General features: G+C 41.1%; 3 protein-coding genes across 3 annotated transcripts; 2 read left to right on the forward strand and 1 right to left on the reverse strand.

Annotated features, from left to right (window-relative positions):
• The first annotated feature begins 6,807 nt into the window (after positions 1 to 6,807).
• LOC306914728 (ras-related C3 botulinum toxin substrate 1) lies at positions 6,808 to 12,691 on the forward strand. Its single transcript, XM_079491907.1, has 6 exons — positions 6,808 to 7,123; positions 8,168 to 8,239; positions 8,457 to 8,574; positions 9,639 to 9,701; positions 10,125 to 10,284; positions 10,534 to 12,691. The coding sequence occupies exons 1-6, from the start codon at positions 7,089 to 7,091 to the stop codon at positions 10,662 to 10,664; spliced, it is 579 nt and encodes a 192-aa protein (XP_079348033.1). The 5' UTR covers positions 6,808 to 7,088; the 3' UTR covers positions 10,665 to 12,691.
• A 3,530-nt stretch (positions 12,692 to 16,221) lies between these two features.
• On the forward strand, positions 16,222 to 22,556 carry crym (crystallin, mu). Its single transcript, XM_079492602.1, has 8 exons — positions 16,222 to 16,600; positions 16,696 to 16,846; positions 18,370 to 18,432; positions 18,552 to 18,653; positions 18,737 to 18,920; positions 19,201 to 19,322; positions 20,995 to 21,079; positions 21,454 to 22,556. The coding sequence occupies exons 1-8, from the start codon at positions 16,434 to 16,436 to the stop codon at positions 21,522 to 21,524; spliced, it is 945 nt and encodes a 314-aa protein (XP_079348728.1). The 5' UTR covers positions 16,222 to 16,433; the 3' UTR covers positions 21,525 to 22,556.
• Positions 22,557 to 22,656: 100 nt separating this feature from the next.
• On the reverse strand, positions 22,657 to 25,031 carry snu13b (SNU13 homolog, small nuclear ribonucleoprotein b (U4/U6.U5)). The gene is made up of 3 exons (XM_079492603.1): positions 24,769 to 25,031; positions 24,455 to 24,575; positions 22,657 to 23,073 (listed from the first exon to the last, which is right to left on the reverse strand). Exons 1-3 carry the CDS (start codon positions 24,769 to 24,771, stop codon positions 22,811 to 22,813), a joined length of 387 nt encoding a protein of 128 aa, XP_079348729.1. The 5' UTR covers positions 24,772 to 25,031; the 3' UTR covers positions 22,657 to 22,810.
• Positions 25,032 to 25,475: the final 444 nt, after the last annotated feature.

Here is a 25,475-nt window from a genome sequence, read left to right on the forward strand (position 1 = left end):
AAAATACATGATTATATTTTTCTAATATATTATTTGGTATGACCATGACAGGCCGCAGTTACATTAAGCAGGGGCCGCATGCGGCCCACGGGCCGGGGGTTGAGTAACACTGTAACACTTGGCCAGTTAAGACTCAACCGTGATGTCCACGACGCCTGCGGTTATGGTAAGGGTTTGGGATCGGACTAATGAGCGGCCTACCTAACAATTAACATCCCTGCAACACACACACACACACACACACACACACACACACACACACACCACATTAATATATGGATTCCAACACATAAACATATGGACAGACACATATCACATATGTAGAGCTAGTGATACACACTCACACTTTCTCTCAGTCACACAGAAACAGAGAGCATTTGTGCGTCAGGGAAGTGGGGGCCTTCAGTCTGGGGAATGATTTCCTGTGCTGAGAGCATGTCCGGCCCAGTCCAGGAAGAGGCTCCATTTCCACTGTTTCAGTTTAAATAAGCCAACAGGGTGGAGTACATGCAGGCACAATCAGACAAAATGTGTTCTTTTTCCTCAAATCAATAAAACACCAGAGATGGCGAGTTGGCTCATTTGCTGTTCACATAGTTTCCGGGGGAAATTTGAATGAGGAATATTTAGACCTTAGAAGGCTCAATCCTGTGGGAAGGGAAGCCATGCAGGACTTTGCTTTGGATTTCTATTTCTACATGTAATCAAATTCACCATACAGTATAGAATCTACAATGCTGTGAGAGCGAGACACATCGTTTGTTTTTGATAAATGCATTAATTTTTTTTAACACAGACTTTTGACTTTCTTTACTTTAACTGTGAACTTATCAGAGCCTCGCTCTCTCATCCTATGTCACCTTCCCTCTTGAACCCATGCTCCTAAAATAAAGTGGACCGTAATAGCATCCAGCAATATTTCTCGTTTTTCCTTTCTTTTTACAATTACAGACCAGGAGAAGAAATGTGCATGGATCTTCTCCATCCTCCACTGACAGCGGCTTCCCTCAGTGCAGCATATGTCAGCCAGATTAAGGCATCGCACTGCGGCGCCAGGGAGTGGTGGTGGTGAGTGGACCGAGTTAACCTCCCCTTTGCACTGAGCCATCACAGATGATCATGTTCATCTGCCTCTGTCCCTGATGAGAGTCCGGGGTGGCTCTGTATAGTTCTTGAGCAACACATGCTTGCAAGCATGGACATTCATTATTGTGCACATGATGCCCATAAAGTACAGTAGATCCATGCAGATGTACTGCCAAATGCACATACTGTATACAGATACGGCATTTTTTATATAAACCTGCACACATGTACAGAGATACACACATATGCCCACATGCAAGCACAACAGTATGCCATAAGCAACTCCAGTAATATGGTAAGTATATAGGACCCTTCTCCACCCTCCCTACTATAGCTGTAGGCCCACAAGAGATTTCTCGTTGGACTAGTAAACTCTACTGAAGCCCAGCCTCTGTGACACACATGCCTGTGTTCCTCATATCCCTACTGTATCTCTCCAATTATATTTAATGCAATGACGTTTCTTTATACTCCTCCAGCAAATTATCATGAATGAGGCCCGTTTTATCTGGCATATCTTTGGCGGAAACTGAGGCCATGTTATACACAAGTGATAGAATAACCCATGACCATGATGTTATAATGGGCTATATGTTGAGACGAGAGCCTGAGCATGAGTCATCTACATGAGAAGAGCGATGTAGGCTTCTTCCAGATATGTCCATTGATCCAGTCAGTCCATGGATGCTCTGGGACTTTCCGAAACTATACTTAAGATCTATTCAGTCATGTGATACTGCACTGAACTGCAGTATGTCTTGCCATCAATATGATTTTGCTTGCAGTGCAGTGAGTGAGCTAAGACATTCTCAGTTGGACATCTCCTAAACAAAATAGCTCCTTGACACAGAGACATTCATTCTGAAACCAGACAGTGATTAAGAGAATTTACAGTAACGATTATTTATTTATGTATTATAAATTATTATTATTATTATTATTATTATTTTTATATATATACAGGTTTGTGTTTAGTTAAATGTTTGTTTTAAAAACGCCATTAACAATAAAGAGAATTTAATGTTTGTTTTGTCACCGTTTGTTTTACCATTACATCACCTAATCTTAGCAACATAAGTTAGAATTCCCTCCTCACCTTGCTTGGAAATAATTTGAACTTGTCACCTCTCCAGTGTGTACTAGCAGCTAAGGTATCCAGTGCAAGGACCAGACACAACGCCAAATTGGTTGGAATACTCTTATACATAGGAAGACTATACTCAAGCTTTGGATTCATAGAGACGTTCCTACACTGGATGATTGGTACAAGGAGGTAATGACTGTGGTTCCTCTGGAGAAACTGACTTATCTCCTCCGTGATAACATGGAAGGGTTCACAAAGGTATGGGAACCAGTCTTAGATACAGTGGACCCTTCTAGACTGTGCTTCAATGTACCTTATTGAACGGTAGTGAATAACAAAGACTCTGGTGACCTGTAATGTAATCATGTCAAGACTGTGGTATACTCGTTTTGTCTTTTTTTTGTTTTGTGTTTGTTTGTTTTTTGTCTGTGCATTGTAATGTCCGTATTGTGGTTCTTGTTGTTTTCCTATGTTATGTTGAAAAAAGAAAAATGTGTGGTTCTATATACATTGAATTGTGATTGAACAGTTGTGAAATCTCAGAGCCTCAATAAAAATACATTTAAAAAAAAAGAATTCCCTCCTCGATGTTGTAAGATGATAAGAGCGCCCCTCACTTCACACGGTGTGATTTTTAGGAATAGGCATGGGTTATGTTTAGATAATGTTGGACAATTTTCAATTGGCTACTGAACACACTATAAATAAAAATCACACCTGTGTGAAGTGAGGGGCGCTCTTATCATCATACATCATCATACATCATCTCATTCCGGCCAATCGCAATTTGTGTCCTCACTTTTCCGTCTTCACTTTTTTGTCCTCACTTTTTATCCTCAATATGTACTTTGCTCAGACAATCAAATCATCTCAATTCCAGCCAATCAGCCAATCAAATCATCGCTATGATTCACACAAACACACAAAGCTGGGCATAGGAAGGGCTTTTGAGGGTCCCCTCAAAAAGCATGTTTGATAATTCAATAAAGGAAATGATTGAATTATCGTTCTTCTCATAGGGCCATCTAGGTTTTCTTTAGCTATATTTAGTACAAATTGTGAAGAAGCGGATCAAACTTGAGTTATGTTTGCCATCCAATATTTCCATGGATCTTTGGTACATTCTGAAGCCTGTAAAGTCATACCAAAATTTATGGCATAACAATTACGGTTTCTTTATACAGTATGTACATGGATATTACATACCACGTTTCTAAGAAGTTCTTCTTCATCACGAGGAAACAGACCCACACACATTCCTGCTAATACAAACACACACACGCAAATGCATACGTGCGCATACAGGCACATGCACTGTGCACTGTGCACATGCACATGCACATGCACATGCACATGCACATGCACATGCACATGCACGCGCGCGCGCGCGCGTGCGTGCGTGCGTGTGTGCGTGTGTGCGTGTGTGTGTGTGTGTGTGTGTGTGTGAGAGAGAAAGGAAGACTACAGTATATGTGAATGTAAGACTATGCTTCCTTTCTCACAGAAGGTTGGAGATTGAAGCAGGCTTTATTGTGAGAGAAGAGGGACATACAGTAGAGAGAGTCGGGGGTGGGTGTGGGGGGTTGACACATTCTTCTGGCCTGGGTCACTTCACTTATCCTTCACTCATCATCAGTCATGTATTTTGTAGTCTGATGTGACTCAACGTGGATCTACCGATTCTTTTTTTGCACATGACTCATTGTTGATTCTTATACTGATGCCCTCATCAGAGCATATCTATGTCTTATGAATAGATGTGGCTGGACACTTGATCCACATCACACTAATAAGACCCTTTCATGTAATGACAGCCAACATACTGTATAATGCACATGATGCACTGTATACTGGACTGTGCGCATCACTGTTGGACATGTACGGGGTATACTGTACATGAACAGTGACAACATCATCAAAGGGGATTTTTGCATGTAGCCCAGTCACAACTATACTGTAACAACATCCTGAGTGCATAGTCAGCAGCTAACAGGCAACGAAGAGGTTGTGCAAAGCAACCTTCATATTATTAAATTAATATGGTGTTTTTGAGAAAGTGAGTGGAAACAATTCATTGCTTGGGAAGAAAATGAACAGGCAAAACAATTAATGAATCTCTAATGTTGAGACAGCATTTCCTGGGATGGTTTATTCTTTATTGCGTTGTAATGCTGTGTTGACACAGCTGTGTAGAACACCACTGAAATAGAAGGTGTGTGTGTGTGTGTGTGTGTGTGTGTGTGTGTGTGTGTGTGTGTGTGTGTGTGTGTGTGTGTGTGTGTGTGTGTGTGTGTGTGTGCGTGCGTGCGTGCGTGCGTGCGTGCGTGCGTGCGTGCATCTATACATACGGTATGATTGTGCATGTGACCTGTGTTAGTTTATGTGCAACATCCAGCTTAGTGGGTGGATTTTATGGAAAGGAAAGGCCTCTTTGTGCACTGTGGAGCCAAATATTTTAGTTATTTGGTGCAGCTGTGAAATCAAAACTCACATTTATAAAACCCACATTATTAGGTCAAAATATACCATACAATACCCACAGATGCCTTATATCCATCAAGTGTCCCAAATGGCTAATGGCAGGCATGACACAGAAATGTGCTTTATCATGTTACATTATGGTCATCTATTGAACACAATTAAGCAAGCGGTTATAGCGGTAAGTGCATTAAAGGTTTCATGACATGCTGGTTTTACAAAACATTAAAAGTCTTTATCATGGTCCTTCAAACGTGTATTAAAAGGTTTTAAGTGAAAAATACTCTCCAGTGAGTCATGGCAGGTTTAAATAATCCAGCCCATAGATCTGTAGACAACTAGACGGATGTTGTAGCGTGTAAGTGTAACGTGAATTTTGATTTTGAATTCACGTATTTTTTTTAGTACTACTTTCATAATTTGTGTTAAATGTTATGCATGCTGTATTTGTGTTATTTTTTGAGTTACTGCATGTGACCTACTGAATTTGTGTGTGCATGTAGGCCCTATACAAATAACCTAATAATAATAATAATTAGACCTATTTGATCCTGCAGGGGACATTTTTAGCTTCACCCAGCTGATTGCTGCCTCGGTACCCAGGTTTTTATTTCCGTTTACATCGGGGTTGGGTGTCTTGCTCAGGGAAACCTCGTCACATTATTGCCGGGAATCGAACCTGGGACTTTTTATTTCTCAGGTAGAGAGGCTCTACCCATTCAGGCAGCAATGGCTGCCTCATTAATGGCATCCTTTGGTCAGATTTGGTCAGAAAAATGAAAAATCCCCCCCTCTTGTCTCACTCAATCTGGCACAGCCTTTTCCTTCTTCATTAATCTCTTCTTCTGCTTTGAGTTATATCCTATGAATGAGTTAACATCATTATGAATTAAGAATGAATAACATCATCCTGAGCCAAGTTTAATGTATGTGCACCTGTAGGGGTTAAAGGTGATCGCAAAGAATGAAAAAAACGAATTAATTAACAGAGAAGCAAAGCCATTAGGCATTTTAAGACAGAGCAAATCTTAATCTTATGAGAGAGAGAGAGCGACAGAGAGAGAGAGAGAGAGAGGGGGGGGGGGGGGAGTATAAAGCTAACTATCTCTGACAGAAAATGCACAATCTTTTTGTTTCACAAGATAGTATTACTCAACGTGTTAATGAAACACAGCTCTGTTTACGCCTTTATTTAATTCCTATTTATATGAAGCTCATTTGAATTGAAGAGAGAGAGAGACAGACAGACAGACAGACAGACAGACAGAGAGAGAGAGAGAGAGAGAGAGAGAGACACACACACACACACACACACACACACACACACACACACACACACACACACACACACACACACACACACAGACAGACACAGACACAGACAGACACAGACACAGAGAGAGAGAGAGAGAGAGAGAGAGAGAGAGAATGGGGTAATGTAATAATGGCAAGGGCGTGCTGCTCTCTGGTGGTCAAATGCTCAAATATAAAGTGGTCAGGAAGTGCTGCCTTATGGTGCTGCACATCCCAAGTCTGCACACCGTTTTGAAAGCTTCTTCTTTCTTTTGCAAATGCTCAAATATAAAAGATATATCGACAATACCGTATTCTAGATTTAAAAATCCCCCTATATATGGGGATCTAGAATACGGTATTGTCGGTTTATTATCGCCACTAGGTGGCGATTTTGGACAATTGTGAAAATTCCACGGCGGAAATGACTTGCACGCTTCGGAGCTGGAGTTTCCGTCGTCCGAGGGCGTTTCAATCAAAAATCCCATTGCCAGGGGAGGCGTAGGCTGGGATTGGCTGCACGCACACACACACGCGCACACGCGCGCACGCACGCGCACACACACGCGCACACGCGCGCGCGCACACGCACACACACACACACACACACACACACACACACACACACACACACACACACACAAGCGAGAGTGTGCAAAGTTGCTGATCCATAATCCATATATTAGTTTATTACAATCTTGGAAAATATTGCCTCCTCTTGGTGTCCCATACATTCTTCGTATCTTATGTTATTATCATCATCACATTGTCATTTTAATTGCTCAGTTGCCTGACAACGAAGTACCCAATCATAACGCGACCATCCTCTCGGGCCATGGGAAGGAGGGCGTACTCTTTCAATCTGCTCCAGAGGTTTTTTTTTTGGGTGGTGGCTGCCTGTTTTACAAGTTTGGAATTCCAGTTCCACCAAGGTGTCACTGACGAAGAGGGGCGACAGGAATATCCCACAACAGCGCGTTTTAAACACTTTTTTCATCCCTAATCCGAGGCCTTGACGCTTGCTGTCCCCTGTTTGGGAAAATTAGATTCACGCCAATAAAATAGTGGTTTTAGTTCAGCTAGGCTAACCGAGAAGGGCTTGTTGTAGCTGGCTTGCTAGCGAGAGGTAGAGAGAGAGAGGCGTCCAATGCAGGCCATCAAGTGTGTGGTGGTGGGGGACGGGTAAGTTCAACTGTTTGTGTGTGTGAAATGGTACTGCTAACTACTGTGCTGGAACATTTGACATTAAATTAAATTAAAATTGAGTGCGCGTGATTGGGTCATTGATTTTCTCAAATCTAGTTAACAACAATAGTTGTGTTGCGGCAAGCTAGTTAACATGCTAACGTTAACTATTGACAACTGTTGTGACTCCAGCTGGTCAGTCACAGCCGTAGAGTTATATGGTCACAGCACACTGCTAGATACTTAGCAAGCTAGCTTTCCGCATTCCTTGCGTTGGGAAGGGTCACGTAAGTGTCATTTGACTAGCATTTAACAGATTCTCATACTTAACTAAAGACAGATGTTATCTCACGTGTTTGAATCAGTGTAACTCGTTAATTCAGTATGCGGCTAAGTTTTTAGACATTCTACCACGAAATGCCTTTAGTCGCAATTGTTTTAAGTTGACAATATCACCAACGATACTGACTAAAATGTCACTTTCATTTCCAGTTCAGAGACTCAAAACTGGACCTAGCAACATCTTCACTAACATGATAACTTCCCCTTACTATTGTAATTTACAATTTAGGCATTTAGCAGACTCTTAATCCAGAGCGATTTACAATAACAAGAACAACACATGGTAATACATCAAGTACATAAAAAATAGACCGCAATAATCATACGTAAGTTAAGAACCTAACATCCGTTTAACAGTGGAATATCTATAATGAAACTATGTATACGAGTGCTATGTCTATTGTCTACATAAAATGCTATTTAAATTACACTAAAGTGCTATGTCTACGTAAAATGCTGTCTAAATAGTATAAATTGAGCCTTTGCAGGCCGTCGAGGCCCTTCCTTCCCATCACTCCTCAATGCCAAATCCCTTTAAAGTCAGCCATACCAGCCCTGATGAAAAAGGATACTATAGTCATTTAGTATTTTAAAACAAAATGCCAGACGCTGAAAATAATGAGGTTACAGTTATCAGCAAGCGTCTGTGCTTTATCATTTGTGTATTACAAATAACATGTATTTCCTCTCTCCCCCCAGAGCGGTTGGTAAAACATGCCTGCTCATCAGCTACACTACCAATGCCTTCCCTGGGGAGTACATCCCCACAGTGTAAGTAACACACACACAGACCCTTGCTTACTGAGAGCCCTCTTCTTGCGTTCAAGTGCGTTTGAACGCAAGTTGTCCACAGTTCTCTGAATGACTGGTGTAAGCCCTACTGTCCCCCCCTTGTCAGTTTGCATCATCTGTGTTGAACTTCTGTTATTCATCAGCTAGAATAAGAGATCGATAGGATTTTTAAACGTTCCGTCTTCCTTCCCTGTAGCTTCGACAACTACTCTGCCAATGTGATGGTGGATGGAAAACCAGTGAACCTGGGCCTATGGGATACAGCTGGACAGGAAGACTATGACAGGCTCAGACCACTGTCTTACCCACAGACGGTATTAACACACATACACAACAAAAGATCTACACGCATACACAACACAAATAATGGTGTCAGACAAATGCGTAGATAGAATCTATAGCATCCATTATCTCTCACAGACACAAACAAACGCCCACTTTAATAATGGCTTCTACCACCAGACCACTGTTTTAACATTGAACCAAGCCAGCCAGACAATGCATGAACACCATTTGCTTGAGACTCCCTCTTGGGAATGTCACTTTTCGATTTGCACTCTGCATTGAACTGGAGTAATTCATGAGCCACAGTATATGATGGCGAAGGGACAGAGTCTATGGTGCACTCAGTGGAGAGTGGAGCCTTGTGTCCACAGCACCTATACAATGTCTAGAGGAAGTGAAAGGGGACTCTGTTCGCTTTCTTTGTCTTCACAACACACTGAGCTCTGTGCTCTTAACCATCAGCCAGTGGCATACAGGGAAGTGAAAGGAATCAGTCCCCATTTAGCGACTAGGCTTGATTCGTTTTCAACCAAATTGTTGGGAATGATTTTAGCTGTCATTTGCACTTCATGTGTGTGCAAACAAAGACTAAATGCTATCTGGTGATGAGCTTCTTCAATGCTATGACTTGAAAAATGTCATGAGTGTATATATGGGGGATGCAACTATCGATGATGATCTTGTGCTGTTTTTCCAACAAATTAATTCAGTTATTTTATACGTTGTCGCACAGCGGTGTAATGCAAAAATAGTGGGTCTTGATTATAATCTAACCTCAATGCAAATTTGCTAGCTATTCACTTATTTCATAACATAACAACATTTTAATCTACAAGCTCACAAAGCATTGTGACGTGTGCTGTCAGTCTATTTTCACCATTTTTCTTTTTTTTTTTCTTTTTACATTTTAGTCTTTTTGCCTATGACATGCTCAAAACTTATCAATAAAATCTATTAAGTTTGATTAATGGTTGCACCCCTAGAGTTTATCCAAAACATTGAATGATGTTCTCATGTCTTTTAACAAAGATTCACAGTCTTCTGTTAGCCGTTACACCTTAAAATAACCAATTTGTGGTTCTGCCTCCCGCAGGATGTGTTCCTGATCTGTTTCTCTCTAGTGAGTCCCGCCTCCTTTGAAAACGTCCGTGCCAAGGTGAGAATATCTTTGCTTTTCATCAGTGTTCATATTCTGTGCATTTTGAAAAGGCATGCTTAGTTCTGGGTTAAAATTCACTTGGCTTTCCACGACTTTTTGTTTTGTTTCAGTTCTGAGGTAGAGCCTTGAGACTTTAAATGTTACATAATAAATTCTGCAAATGGGAGTACTGTATTGTGTGTGGTGTACTGTGTGTAGTGTGTGTGCAGATTTTATTTGTTTTGTTTCCTAATTTGTACCATGACACCATTTTCATGGGTTTATTTATTTTTTTGTAATCACTGTTTTTATCACTTGATCACATTTTAGTTAATTAAATCAAACTACAACCATAACATTTCAGAGAAAATATTCAGCAGTTGCCTCTGACTCTATACTATCCATAGGCTCTAACTCCTCTCTTCTCTTGTCTGTCCCCAGTGGTATCCTGAGGTGAGACACCACTGCCCCAACACGCCCATTATCCTGGTGGGCACCAAGCTGGATCTGAGGGACGATAAGGACACAATTGAAAAGCTCAGGGAGAAGAAGCTCTCCCCTATCACTTACCCCCAGGGCCTGGCCATGGCCAAAGAGATCGGTTCGTTCTAATGCATTTATATATATGACCAACTGCAATATTTTTATATTCTTTACTTTTTGGAAAACACTTCTTAATCTGTCATGTATTTGTTTGTAATTTATGTCATCTTGATTTATTTATTTCTATACTGGTATATTGCAAATTGATCATTTCCATCCAGTTTGTCACCCTTTTATTGGACTGCCATCGCTTTGCCTATATTTTTCAAATCAAAGTAAACTTATTACCATTTGTTCAACCCAACAGGAGCAGTGAAGTACCTGGAGTGCTCAGCCTTGACACAGCGCGGCCTTAAGACAGTTTTCGATGAAGCCATCAGGGCGGTCCTATGCCCGCCACCCGTAAAGAGAAAGAAGAGGAAGTGCTTGCTGCTGTAAAGTGGTAGGCACATTTAACTGAGAGGAGAAAGTCCATGGCTTCAGTCTGAGCTCATCTATTTAGAGGAGGAAGGTTGACAGTGCGGTTACTTTGGGTCTCTAGTCAAGCCTCTAGTCTCTAATCCTTACTTCCCTAAATGCTCCTGATTGTCAAGCTCTTGTAAACATTGTTTAGGTTTAAGCAACACTATAATGGATCTACCACTTCTGATAATTCAAGTGGAATTATAAAAGTTTTGCTTAACATCTATACAATTTCTTTCAAATCAACACAGTGAATTAAGTAGGGCCTTGGGGAGGGCTAGTGTCTTAAGAGAAAGAGGGAAGATTTAGCAAAAGCATATGCATCCATATGCCATTTTGTTTCTCTCTGGTATTTTAATAGTACTACTTTATTATTTTTTTATCATAAAATGACCCTAGAATTAACTCCTACTCTAAGAGAAAGAGGTCACAATTGCCAACACACTAAGAAATTCCTGCTGCCTTCGTAAAAACGTTACTTTTTGTTTAGTTTCAAGATTTTTAGAGAGGGTAGATTAAACTAAACACTCTGCTTTCAATTCATTTTCCCCCATTTTTCTTGAGAGCCCATTTTGCTTTTGTTTACAAACTGTAGAGTTGAGGCGTTGCCAAAATTGCGGTTAACAGCCTTCGGTTTGTGGTCACTCCATGTACACTAAATGTATAAATGATATTGTTCCTTTGAGGGTTTTTTCTTTTGTTCAGATATGACCATCATTTTGTGATCTTGAAAGAATGGTTTTAATCTGAAGATTTTTTTTAACAAACTCTAATATGGCTCTAAACAAGTGTTGTAGTAGTAGCTGCTATGTCCTGTAATGATTATTCCAGCGGAAGAAAAATCTAGAGCACAACTCATGCTTGTTGAAGTGCATTTTTGTCATCATCCAGTACAGTCAGAGCAATAGCTATACAGTAGTAACTAGATATTAAATGTGCAATGCCTATAATTTTATCTGTTAATCAGTGAAAAGCTTTGTAAACAAACTTGACTATCTCTGTGCCCATCCTGTCTCATTATGTTAAGGTGAAACACAGTATTTTACATTGAATGTCAGGTGTTGTGTAGGTGCGCGGAAGTCTAATTGTGAAATTCCTACTCGGAGCAAAGTCAAAGACTTATCAACTTCCTGGTTTCTGTTTCTGTACATATGTTTAATTACCAGAGATGAATGGATGCTGCATCGTCAGCCAGAAATCTTTACACTCCATTGTTATGTTGTAATGTTAAATGTTGCTTGATCCCGCATTTTCCATTCCTGTAAAGATTTTATCAACAGGCATGCCGTGTGTTTGGACAGCGGTTACCAGTGAATATGAGGGACTCACAAGTCAATCATGTTGGAGAAAGTATGACACATGGAGAGGTTGAAATGTCACCTTCTGTCATGGGAACAGAAGAAAGTACAGTGTCTTTCTCTTACAAAAGGGATGAGAAAGAGTTGGTTAAAATCAATCATGGTGCCACGTCCCTTGTAACCACTGGTGACCACTCTAACATTCCACGGCAGGCTTGGTTGGTAGCTGTGGCCATGTTTTAAGTTTCATACAAAACTCCAGTTTGAAGAATTCTGGTGTTTGCTACCTGGGCATTTAGGCTTTTTGACCCAATATACCAAGTCTCTTATTGCGATCATGACAGTATGTAAATGTAACCAATGCCATTTGTGACCACATCTATATGACTGTATTTCACTAAATCTATGAGCAAATGTATTATCATTCAGAGGTTGTAACTGACAACAATGTCTTTGTCTGTTCCAGCATACTGTACTTAAAGCAGTAATATTCCCAAGTCTTTTTTTTATAGTTTTGAAAAGAGCAGTGATCAAAGTGCATAGATGGTCTGAAGAACCATTGTAACTACTATATTTTAGCAGTGTTTTTTGACACAATGAAAAGTACACTTGATTTATCGTCTCGCTAAATGTGGTTTTACTTTGACATAATATAGTAGTAATCTGCTGATGTTTTTTTAAAGCAAATAAATTCATTTAAAATTACTTATTGTTTCTAGAGTATTATGGTCTCAAAATGTACATTCAAGGAAGTAATGTTTTATTTTCATTTATCCAAAATGGGATACCACAATTCCATTCACTTTTGAAGTAACACTCCTCACATCCTTTATACTTATTCTTGCTTCTGTGTACATTAACTGAACCAGAGCTAAGGAATGTTTCAGCTGCACATGTGGCAGTGCTAAGGCCTGGCTGTGTGGGAAGCCATGAGGGAGACCAGCTGAAGGACATGCAGACGAGTTAGATACCCCACTTGTCTCAACCAGGGCCTGTTATAGCACATTAATTTACTATGTACAGGCTCACACCACACAGGGTTAGAATTCCTAAGGCAAGAGGGAGGACATTAAGCATTCTCACAGTGACCATATACTCGTCGTACCCAAATAGGATGCAAAAGCAAAATGTCCCATCCATCTTCAACCGCTTCTTCTGTCGTATGTCCTTAGACCTTCAGCTCCGTTCCAGCAAGCCTGTCCAGTGTGTCATTGTCTAGGTCAATTAAGACTATTTGCTCAAGGATGTCTATCTTGGAAGTGGTGAGACCTTCGAGTTGTGATGGAGAAGTGCAGCAAACGCTAGCACTGGGGCTGTGGTCGGTGGACGTTGTGAAGACATTTGTTTTGCTTAAAGGGCATGCAACTTTGCAACTACTCTTTAGCTACTTGCGGGGGGAGAGAGAAGACTCCACGTGACATAGAAGGAAGCATGAGGTCAGTCAGCTGCCCCCCCCAGGTTGGCAGAGGAAGTGTTGTGCCCAGGATTACATTAGATAATTGGGTGAAATGGGTTACAAAATTGTGGACCAGGAAGTTGTACATGCACAAATTTGGGCATGTACAACAGCCTGGTCTCAATTGCGCATGTTTCTTTCCTTCCAGGGAGCAACATGGAGTCCACCATATGGTCTTCGCTTCCTGTCCTCATTTAATAGTCCTTGGTCTTACTGAGACAACACGTAGTACAGGAAGTAAGTGAGCCCAGTGTCCATGTCGTCATGGACACTTGAACTACTAAAATATCTAAAAACACACATTACCCACATAAAAACCCCAGGAAAGTGTTTCTTGTCTCCAAAACATAATGCTGAAAATAAGATCTGGTTGCAAAATGGGTGAAGTGTCCCTTTAATACCGATTTACTCTAGTACTTTATACTCAAAGTATCTTAATTTGTGTTTATTAAACTGCTAGGGAATTCATAGCCTTGGATCAAGTCTCGGATGTATTTGAGGTGTATTTCGTATCTATGATTCAAATGTTAAAATCAATCAAATACATACTGATATTACTATAGTCTTGATCCAAGGCTAGGGAATTCATGACAATGAACATGAATGTTCAAAGTGGTTCAGCAATCCACCCTAGATTTTGAGATGTCCTGTGAAAAATAAGTCGACATTTGGGTCTAGGCTTGGCTCTTGAGTTAAGGCCATATGGGGTCACCAAAATCTGTAGTCTTCGGCTGAGAATGAAGGTGCCACTTAATTGGCATCAAACTGTGTGTGTGTGTGTGTTAGGGTGACTAGTTCCAAAGTGTTCATTTGAGGGACCTTAAAACCTTTGATTCTAACAAACAAAATTAAATAAGAAGGTTGCCTCTTATATCCATTTTGATTCTGGAAAGTTATGACACAATTTGGCCATGCAGTTCAAACCTGTCACCCTGCACTGCAGAGCCACTATTACATAGACTTCATAGACAAGCACTTACGGTCTTACCTGTTGTTGTTGTTTGTACTGTTAATTTGAGGGACAGAAGTATTTGTGTGGAACCGGGGGGACGGGGCGGCGCAACTTATTACTCAAATGCGTTGTCATATTCGACCATAGGCCTAATAATGCCTATCATTTTATTATTAATCCCCTCTGATCTCACATTTGGTTTTAAATGAAAAATGTGGTCATGGGTAGTATGGCTGACGCCTAGGGGATATTTCTCATGTTATTTTAACAGACTTATTAATAGTAGGCTACATTTTGCAGGAAAGAGGCAATGAGAGCTTTACAACAGAAAGCCCACTATTAGGGGACTATAGCGGGCATTTGAACACTGCTAGTCACAATGTGGGACATGGTCTCAATTTGTGGGACGCCTGAAAAGTCCTGGCAATGAGGGACTGTCCTACGTAAAGGGGGACATCTGGTCACCCTAGTGTGTGTGTGTGTATACAGTATCAATGCAACACCTATACTGGTGGTGTTATAAGGTATAAATTGTTTTGTAGCTCAACCTGAGATTTATATGATGGATCAAAACACACACACACACACACACACACACACGAAATGTGTGTGTGTGTGTGAGTGAGTGGGAGAGAAAGAGGCTCACTGTTCATTCATTTCAGTGTCTGAGTGTCACAGATCATAATACGAAATCACCTCGAGTTCTTATAAAAAAATCATCTTAATCACCTGAAGCGCTGGTACAATGGTCAAACTATTTCCTGAATATTCTATTGTTGAACTGTACTATACTGTATTATAATATTGTATGTTAGCTATTATTACTATTAATGCTGCTCCAATGACTAACAATATAAATATAAATAGAATTCTTGAAGATGCATATTACAGACACATTTTACATTTTTAGATAATTTATTATGCATTTCATAAATTATATTTACAAGTAAGTTATATAAGGTATATCATATTTCATTAGAATGATTGAGGTATTTAATTGATTATTATATTTACAAGTTATAACAGTTTAAATTGTTTAAAACAGTTTAAATTGTTTAAAAGATCATTGTTCAAAACAGTATAGACAAAATACATTGTTTAAATGGTTTAAAAGATCATTGTTCAAAACAGAAATGCAGAAAGGGTTTTCAACAGGTTTCCAGCCATACCCTGAGGAATGAGTCTTTGAGATCTCCTTGAAGAGCTGTTCCATAGGGACACCTCCCTTGTGGACCATGGGAGTGATCAGCTCAGCCAGATACAGCCAGAAGAAGTGTGGGATCATGTCTGTAGACATGTCCTCCGCCATGTCTAGAATCGCTTGAAGCCCTTTGTAGTACTTCTGTATGGGCAATATGCCATTTTGAGCGAAGACCGTTAGCATAAAGCTACAGTATCATTGTGCTAACGCCGCACTACACGTCTACTGTCTGTAACGTGAAATCAAGGCAACAAGACTGGGCTTTAACTCGGCCAGTTAAATTGATGTTTTGTGTTTTCTGATCGGAATGATTGGGTTGTGATGACCTGGTTTTAGTGTTAAACCCCGATTTAAACATCCAAAATGTGTGTTTTGAAACGTTTGTTACTTTGTTTTGAAAACTGCTCAGTGCCCATTGCATGTAAACAAACTTCGTCAGTTTGGCCCGGGTTTGGCCTAGCTCTAGCTGGCACTGCCTGGCAGTGGTGCCAACAGTGAATTTATGCAAATGCAATGCTATAGTTAGATCTGACACCAACAGTCGACATGTTTGCTCTAGAGGTGCAGCCACTCTAATAAGTAACTGCCAAGTCAAGGTGTGTGTGTGTGCGTGCGCGCGCGCGCGCGCGCTGCATGTGTCCGAAAGTAAAGTCTCCAACTCTCGAACGCTACTCGCGACTGGGTTGGGCTAATATTTCACAGGAATCAGCCGACCTTAGTTTGGAGTCGACACACTAACATACCATACAACTTACAAGCGCTGTAAACGGCTCTGTCTGAACTCTGAATAGAAAGAATCTCACAGTGACACAGACAGTGTGCGGCGAGGCAGCCAGCCATGGCTAACAGTCCTGTTTTTATCGGGCAAGCTGAAGTTGAAAGGCTGTTGCACTACAAAGATCTCGTTCCTCGTCTGGAGGTAGCTTTGGGGACATTTTCCAAAAGAGACAGTGCATTATTGATCCAGCCTGTACGCAGCACTGTTCCTTTACAGAAATACAATGGGTAAGTTATTCCAGTTTAAACTCGCAATTCAAGAGAGAGCCGCACGCAACATTGTTAGAATATTGATTTGCATGCATTCGATAACTGATTGACAGATTTTTGGGGCTGATGCCTGCATACATGGAGCAGGAAGGAATCTTGTGCACAAAGATGGTGTGCTTTTACAGTCGGCAGGTCGGGTCAACTTTGCCATCCACACAGTCAACTGTACTCGTGTTTGATGCAGAACATGGGGATGTAACAGCTGTGAGTATGATGGATGAAACCATGTTTTATGGTGTTTGCATGTTGCAAGCAGGAATTCTGATTCTGATGCACCAAATAATGCATGCATAGCTTATCTATATTTCTGTCTATAACAATGTTACAGTAATTCAGAATTCATGTTTGATTCAGTTTGTATAACTGCTGCAAGGATTTGCAACCTTATTCTGACCAGACCTCTATAGGCGAATGCTGTTTGATTAATCAAACTATTTCTTACAAAAAGCACTGCCAATGACTGAACTCATCCTGAAGGACAGAACAGAACCAAAAGTATCTGGAATGAGTGAGACAGAAATTAAGACATTTACATTTAGTGAACTACCTTTAGGTTTACAATTTACAGTAGGTTGGCATTTGGCAGTCAAGCCAGTGTGAAATAAGACTAAATGGCATAAACCCTAGGGCTATAGTCAACAGATGAATGACAGGATAAAAGTAGGTGCGCTTCCTCTGGAAATTGCCCTTGGTTGAAGCAGTGGGTGCTCCACTTTAAATATAACTTAACTAATAAACCAACAAAGTGGAAAAAGCAGCACTCACTTTTTAAATCTGCTCTGAAGAAGGCTACGGCCAAAACGCGTCTGCATTGTCAATAAAAGGAGAAATTGCATCTGAGCCAGTCTTGCATCTTTTATTTTGGAGTGCTGCTTTTTCCACTTTGTTGGTTTATTAGTTCATGCATACTGATACTACCGGTATATAAATGGTGCATTTATTTATTGTATAATTTTTATCCCACGATTTTGTAACCCATTTTTCACCCCTGTGTCAATTATCTAATGTGATCCTGGGCTCTACACACCCTCTGCCAACCTAGTCCCCATATATGGGGGACATGGGGAGAGCAACGGACTTGAACTCATGCTTCCTTCATGCCTGAGTGTCCAAGTTGCTCCTTTACACCTGACAGGGGGGAGTTTCCCTGGTTGGACGTAGCGCGTGGAAGGAACACGTTATTCCAACCAGTTCCTTTCCCCTCCATCAGGCGCACCGGCTGGCCAGGGGGAGGCAGTTTAAAGACCAGGATTACTGCATGTTTTTTGTGAGGGTACCTAGCCTAGGGGACACGGGGAGAACATGCAAACTCCACACAGAAAGGCCCTTTCGCCAACCCTGCCTTGGGTATGGGCACTGATGATGCGGAGGAGGAGACACACCGCCAGCACCCACAGCGTCGCGAGCGGGAATCGAACCCAGGACCGCCTAGCTGTGAGGCGACAGCACTACCAACTGTGCCACCGTGCCCCAAAATGGTGCATTTATATAGCGCTTTTATCTAAAGCGCTTTACATATATTGTGCATTTCATTCACCCATTCACACACCCATTCACACACATTCACACACTGATGGCGGAGGAAACCATGCAAGACACCAACCTACCTGCACATCAGGAGCAAGGTTCGGAGGTTCAGAGTCTTGCTCAAGGACACTTGGACGCCAACTCTCACCAACGCATAAATAGCACACTCATGAAATCTTACAGTATCTATCCACCTGCAGGTTATCAATGGAGAAGTTATCACTGCCATGAGGACAGCAGCAGTTTCAGCCATCTCTGCCAAAGTAAACTATACTAAATAAACTACTGTTTACATACCCTCCCAGTATATGTGATGATAACGGCCGTACCGACTTTACCTCTGCACATGAGTAAAATTTGTAAATGTACCAATTTTTTGCAGTTACTGATGCCAGCTGGAGCTTCGGTGCTCACCATCCTAGGGGCAGGCTATCAGGCCATCAGCCACTACAAAGTCTTCACAGAGCTCTTTACTTTCAAAGAGGTATATGGTTACAGAAAACACAGCTGAGGCACAAATATGGGGTAGATATACTGTACTACAGTGACTATTTGACAACTCCATAGGTGCGCATCTGGAACATAAGAAGGGAGAGTGCAGAGAGGTTTACGAGGTCTGTCGGTGGGCCTGTGACTGTGTGTGACACAGTGGAGGAGGCAGTTGGGGGAGCAGATGTCATAGTAACTGTAACCCGTGCCACTGACCCAGTCCTTTTTGGTCGGTGGGTCAAACCAGGAGCCCATGTGGCAGGTGAGACTCAATATGCATATGTCATGCATTCACAAACATACACGTACAGCATGCATGTGCGCTTGCTTGTGTAACCAACTGGATTCGAGCCTGGGTCTTCTGTGCAGGAAATCAAACATCTACCGCTCATCCAAAGGGGAATCTCCCTTGGAAAAGGGATATGTTTGATTTCCGGTCTTCAGGTACCTTGCACAGAATGCACATCATTGCTGGGTTCCATGGCTGAATCATCCTATTCCCTTCACCCCCCCCACCCCCCCACCCCCACCCCATGTGACAGCTGTGGGAGCCTGCAGTCCAGGCTGGCGGGAACTGGACGATGAGTTGATGAGGGGAGCGGTGGTGTACGTGGACAGTAAGGAGGGTGCGGTAGCTGAGTCTGGAGATGTCATCCTCTCTGGGGTGAGTATTGTTTTTATGTTTTGTTATTCAAATGTAATGAATGAAAACTGAAAACGAATTCAGAGAATCACCATCTAAAAAAGCTGTGTCAGTCAGTGTTATATTATGTTTTTAGATTATGTCTTTTTTATGTCAGACTAAAAATGATAATATAACAAAATATAACTTGTATGTGTGTGTATGTGGTTGTTTTTTATGTATGACGATTTGAATGAAAGAGAAGAAAGTGTACAATTGTGATGTGATAGAGGGGTCAAAGTTGAACGAAAGTTGCGCTAATATTTTAGAAATAGGTCAACAATACAAACTAGAAAGGTCGCAATTTTAAAAAATTGCAAAGTGTGGTTGCCGCAGTGGCTTACATATGCCCCTCCCACTGATATTGCCAGCTAATTACAATGTCACGTCGCCCCTGTGATCATGCGTAAGTAATTCGGAGGGGATTTCTCCCCCAAAAATCATGTTTTTGCGACAAACGGTTACATTTCTCGCATTTGCGGCGCCCCCTATGGATGAAAATAGAATTGCTTTTGGTACTTGGTTGATTGAACCACCTGCGACATGTGATTCAAATTTGGGATGGATTGGACATTCCGTTCGTGATTTATGGCATTTTTTGTGATATAGGCCCCTCCTACTAACTTCGGACGACGATTACGGCCGAACGATACGCACTACCAAAATTCTGCCGATGGTGTTTTAATCGGATAGGTCCAGAGATCATGGGTGCTGATTTTTGTGAGATTTGGACAAAATCTGTAGAAGGAGCAGCAAAAAGTGTGTTTTGGATAAAATTCAAAATGGCGGAAAATCTATCATGACGCAAATGGGCGTGGCCTATATGGGGAGATCTGTCATGACCCAAGGAAGCCAGGGAAAAAATCTATTTGATTTTACGACCTACGGTTCAAGAGTTATAAGCCAAAACGTAAAGTGGGCTGTTATAGCGCCACCATGAGGCCGACCGATAACATTATAAGTTGATTAATTTTAGTAATTATTATGAACCTACCCTCCGAGTTTTGTAACTATAGTGCTTACAGTCTCTGAGGAAAAAATACTTGAATGTGAGAAAATGCGAAAAAAAGCATTTTCCCATTCATGTCAATGGGGAATTCTATTCACTAATAAATTAATATCAATTAAACTATACAACATTTCTCTTAAAAAAATACAAGCACTACCTTCCCGATGAAGCCGGTCAATTTGAGATATGGCTCAAGTGCGTACAGTCAAAACTGTGGGAGGAGTAGCACATCAAAAAAAAGACTAATCCAGGTAAATAAAGAATAAAGTGTTACAATTACAATAGTCTGGTTGCCCTTTAGGGCAACCACACTAATTATGTTAGTTTTGTGAATTAATTTACTTACTGCGTGGCTCCAGTGCCCCCCACAAAATGACCGGAACTACTTAATATTCACCAAAACCAGAGCAGAACTCCCACCACGGGACTCGGACAATCAATTAATACAGTTGCAACCACTATATTAATGGTATTTCATACAGCTTAAGTTCAAGAAATCTGAACTATCCCTTTAAGAGATAAGATTTGAGTGTGTGTGTGTGTGTGTGTGTGTGTGTGTGTGTGTGTGTGTGTGTGTGTGTGTGCGTGTGCGTGCGTGCGTGCGTGCGCGCGTGCGTGCGTGCGTGCGTGCGTGTGTGGGGGCAGGCTGAGGTGTTTGCAGAGCTTGGAGAGGTTCTTAATGGAACCAGACCTGCCCACAGAGAGAGGACAACTGTATTCAAATCCCTTGGTGAGACAATTATTGTACTCCACCCCTGTGGCTTGTCCTTCCAATTACACCTTCCCATGTACAGTTAATTCACATGTAGAAGTGTAATTAAAACATACACCTCAGGTTTTATATTCGTTTGCTTAACCATATGGACTCTAGCATCTAAAGATATGCGCATTGTGAGTTTATGGATTATCGATTTTCAGCAGTGAGGTGAGGGAAAAAAGGAGGGGACCAAGTACAGACCCCTGGGTAATGAAGTATAGGGTTTGGGATCTGCACGTAATTCAGACGGAGCATTAGTCTGACATGCGGGAACAACGGTCTGACTACCGCTTGGACATGCAGTCTAAATCAGATTGTCTCTTCTTTCTTATTTTCTTGTACAAAAGGGATGGCGGTGGAGGATGCAGTGTCAGCAAAGCTGGTGTTGGACCAATGGGAGAACAAACCCAAACTTTGAGTCAGCCATCATCATTGAGTGGCTTTGGGTATTTGGTAGTTGTATTACGGAATAAAAATTAGATTGAAATGGTTCCTTTGTTTCTCTCGCCTTTGAGAGTTCATTAATGTTGAAAAATATATAGTCTGTGTATGCTATCCATCAAATATTTGAATAATATTTTGTACCAGGCTACCAGCCTTCAAGTGTTGTTTCACTGCTGTCAGCAGTTCATTATACACTTGTAGGGTTACATTCCTCCTGGTTTAGTTATTGTACACCTAAGTAAAGAATGTGATTGAGAAGTACTTCAAAGTTAATGTAGTTAATCGAATTTTGGTATCCTAATGTATTTAAAGTTATTTAGATCAAAGCTGAGATTCTTCATTCTTCTTCAAAATTACAGTAGAACAAGTATTCCCCCTTGTGGTGACAACTGAAAGGCTTTCATTGCACTTATTCATGAAATTGTGTGTAAATAGACCAATTTGCACCAAATGAATATGCTCATTGGTTTATAAATCTTGTTACATTTACATTGATGTGGATTTTTTTTCTGGTCTACCATTTGTACAATTCTTTCTACAGTATAGCTGCCAATTCTCATTGTCCATGTATTTTACACAGATATAACGGCGTGTCTGAAGCCTGTCCTGGACAGGGTATCCAGACATAAAGTTAAAAACAAATCCATAACAGGTTTTAAGTGTTAATATAGCGGTTCTCTTTTCTCTTGCGATATCCCATGTATCCCATTGTACAAGTATAGAGGGTATGCGCATGCATAAAGTGAGTGGCAATCAGAATGGACTTTGTCAACCCCAGAAAAGCCCCCCCCACTCACTTTCCCACATAACTTCTGGGTATGACGCAAACCCTCTATACCAGCAGTTCTAAACTTTTTTTGGCCATGCAACCCTTATCTCCTGACCTAGCTGGCACACCCCCCAAAGCCCTTATATTTGGAAAATGATACATTATATAGAAAATGTGTGCACACACTGAGACACACAGCTGCTCACAGTGCAGTGTACATCTCCTTAGATTTTGCAAAACCACCATTACCCTTTCATCACTGGAGTGTTTTTACTTCTCACTTTAAAATTCAAGAGTTATGAAAACAAAAGCCACATTTTAAGTGACAAGACAAATGTAACAAAAACAAAGTTTTATTCACAGAACAGCAGTACATAATTTGAAAACAGATAAAGTGACCACTGTCTATGTCTTGAAGTAAAAAACAAAAGGAATATATTCCGTTTTAATTGTCCCTTTCAAAGAGACAATTTCATCCGTGTGTAAGGCAATTACACAAGCAGTCTTTCAATGGACATTTGCACAGACTGAATCTGTGGCTTGAGCTGTGAGCCCTCCTTAATGGTGACTGAAGTAGCGATCACAGGCCGCGACACTCCACAAGCACGACCCAGGGCTTGCTTGGAGCGGACAAACACATAGGGGACGTTCTTGTCCTCGCAGAGCAGTGGCAAGTGGAGAATGATCTCCAGGGGTTCTGCATCAGCAGCCATCACAATGAACTCAGAGATACCTCTGTTCAGGGTTTTAGTGGCTGTGGAACACAGGACAACAGCATGGTTAGGATATCGTGTGAAGTGTAATACTGTACACTAGGTCTGCAATCGTCCATTATTTTCTTAACCAGTATTCTATTAATCCATAACTTTTGATTCATTGTTGGGTGTTTTATGAGGGGCACCAGCCCCTCCTATATACAGCTTTTGTCCCCACACATCTCATATTTATAAAAGGACAAAATTAGGTCATGTGCCTCAAATATTGTGGCAACAAACATTAAATGCCATTGACAATGAAGGGAAAATGTACATCATATGTAGACAAGCAAATCGGCGAACCAATCACATGAATTCAGTTGTTCATGAGATGATTTATGTATAATGATAAGAGCGCCCCTCATTTCACACGGGTGTGATTTTTTTAATATATAAATCCACAAATTGATTAACCACTTTGTCACACAACCACATCAAGTGAAAATAGATGTACAAGCTCTCAACACATTGCGATGAGCTTGCTATTTACACCATTTATTAATTTACCTACAGGCCTAGCCGCAATTTGCAACTCTAGATTTTTTTTATAATGGGATGAATCTAGAGTTGCAATACCCTCCATTGACTATTGACTCCATTGACTTAACGACGTTAAACTCACCAACATTGCAGCTGTAGTCCAAGCTTGAATTATTCTCTTTCAATCTGCAAAGCTTGTTTTTCATAAAAATCCCCCGTAGACATGTTATGAGCTACTTTCTGTCAAGAAATTCTGTGCTTTTTCTAAGTGCTGGAGTTTGGAAGCGCTCGTCGTAAGTCACTGAACGTCCCTGCATGCATCTGTTTCGCATTTGCACATAATGCAGGAGGCAGCAGCGCGACCCCTTAATAAAAACGAGCGCTTCCACACTCCAACATTTCTTCTTGACAGAAAGTAGCTCATAACATGTCTACGGGGGATTTTTATGAAAAACAAGCTTTGCAGATTGAAAGAGAATAATTCAAGCTTGGACTACAGCTGCAATGTTGGTGAGTTTAAAGTCGTTTAAGACAAGCAGATCGCAAACGCAAAATGATGAGTGGGGAGTCAATGGAGGGTATTGCAACTCTAGATTCATCCCATTATAAAAAAAATCTAGAGTTGCAAATTGCGGCTACTACAGGCCCAATCATTAATAAGTTAAACTACTGCCCCCAGCCCCTACAAACACTGTCATGTCATAAATGGCTTGGAATAATAGCAAAAACAAAACGTAGGCCTATTTCAGATAGGCTAGCACCACATGGCAACTTTAACACCAGCCATTTCGTTAGTTTAAATGTTTCAATCTAGCCACGCTATGTAAATAGAAAGAACGCACTGCCACTTCGTTTTTAAGAGACAGTTTTATAACCTTTCGAGATTAAAACGTTGCTCACCTTCATTGGCTCCCTTCCTCAACTGTTTATAGTTGGACGCCTGCTGCACGAGGTCCAGGATGGTCTTTGACAGTGTAGCGTCGGCCAGCGGGTAGGCCTTGGGATTCACGTCAGCGTCAGTCTGAAAGTTTAAACAAAAGTCAACTTACTTTTACAAATGGAGTCATCTGGCTGTGTCTACTGTCTACAACACACACGTTAGAACACCCCCTCCCCCAAATTGAAAGTGATAAAGTACATGAAATATGCCTAGGTGCTTTGCTACCATTAGCCGGTTCCATGGGTTAGCTTTGTTAGCTCCTACGTGAACTCACCATTATGGCTTCGGTGTTCAAGATGTTCTGTCCTCTCGGCGAAATGCTTCACGGAGGACTATTTGCGTTCACTGGAGAGAGAGATTACTACCACAAGCTGTAATAGTAGGAATGTTGAGAGAAACGCCAACAAATGAATGTAATAAACTGTTGTAGATATTTTTTCACGAGTTCTAGACTAGATCAGCACGTAGGTAAGATGCAAGTCAACTGTGAAGTCGCGTGTGTGAAACGTTCTGAGAACACATGCGCACTCACTGCGCTTACAGGCTCTAAGTTCTTATTCGGTTTGCTCAAATTGCTACCCAGGCTCTCTACCGCTCCCTGCTGCTTTTTTTTTTTTTTTTTTTTTGCATTGTGTGTGTGTGTATGTGTATTGTTAAAATGTTGTCATATTAGACCATTAGGCCTATGTCAGGAAATATACTGTCAGTATTGGGTTATGTTTCTGGATGACTGGATCTGCTGACACTCAGGGTTCATCAGGGGTCTTCAACTCTTCAACGTTTTCCAGGACAATGACCCTTTAGCTGAGAGAAAGACAAAGCAAGTAGGGACGGAAGTCGGAAGGGACCCCACTACATATAACCCATTGTATACATGTTCTTTTTTCCCCCATGCAACTTCATTATCTTTGCTAATAATATGTATTCATGTTCATGTGTATTTTCAGAGATTTAGAGTAGACATTTTATAATTGTATTATT

Source organism: Electrona antarctica (assembly GCF_951216825.1).
Source record: "Electrona antarctica genome assembly, chromosome: 22".
Classification (NCBI taxonomy): domain Eukaryota; kingdom Metazoa; phylum Chordata; class Actinopteri; order Myctophiformes; family Myctophidae; genus Electrona; species Electrona antarctica.

Bases quoted from the DNA above. Each gene is read 5' to 3' on its own strand.
- LOC306914728 (XM_079491907.1), top strand. From the start codon at position 7,089: ATGCAGGCCATCAAGTGTGTGGTGGTGGGGGACGG. The intron at 8,240-8,456 runs GTAAGTAACACA...CCTTCCCTGTAG, and splicing joins GGGGAGTACATCCCCACAGT to CTTCGACAACTACTCTGCCA. The intron at 9,702-10,124 runs GTGAGAATATCT...GTCTGTCCCCAG, and splicing joins TTGAAAACGTCCGTGCCAAG to TGGTATCCTGAGGTGAGACA.
- crym (XM_079492602.1), top strand. From the start codon at position 16,434: ATGGCTAACAGTCCTGTTTTTATCGGGCAAGCTGAAGTTGAAAGGCTG. The intron at 16,601-16,695 runs GTAAGTTATTCC...ACTGATTGACAG, and splicing joins CCTTTACAGAAATACAATGG to ATTTTTGGGGCTGATGCCTG. The intron at 18,921-19,200 runs GTGAGACTCAAT...CCCATGTGACAG, and splicing joins ACCAGGAGCCCATGTGGCAG to CTGTGGGAGCCTGCAGTCCA.
- snu13b (XM_079492603.1), bottom strand. The intron at 23,074-24,454 runs GTGAGCAACGTT...TGTGTTCCACAG, and splicing joins GAGGAAGGGAGCCAATGAAG to CCACTAAAACCCTGAACAGA.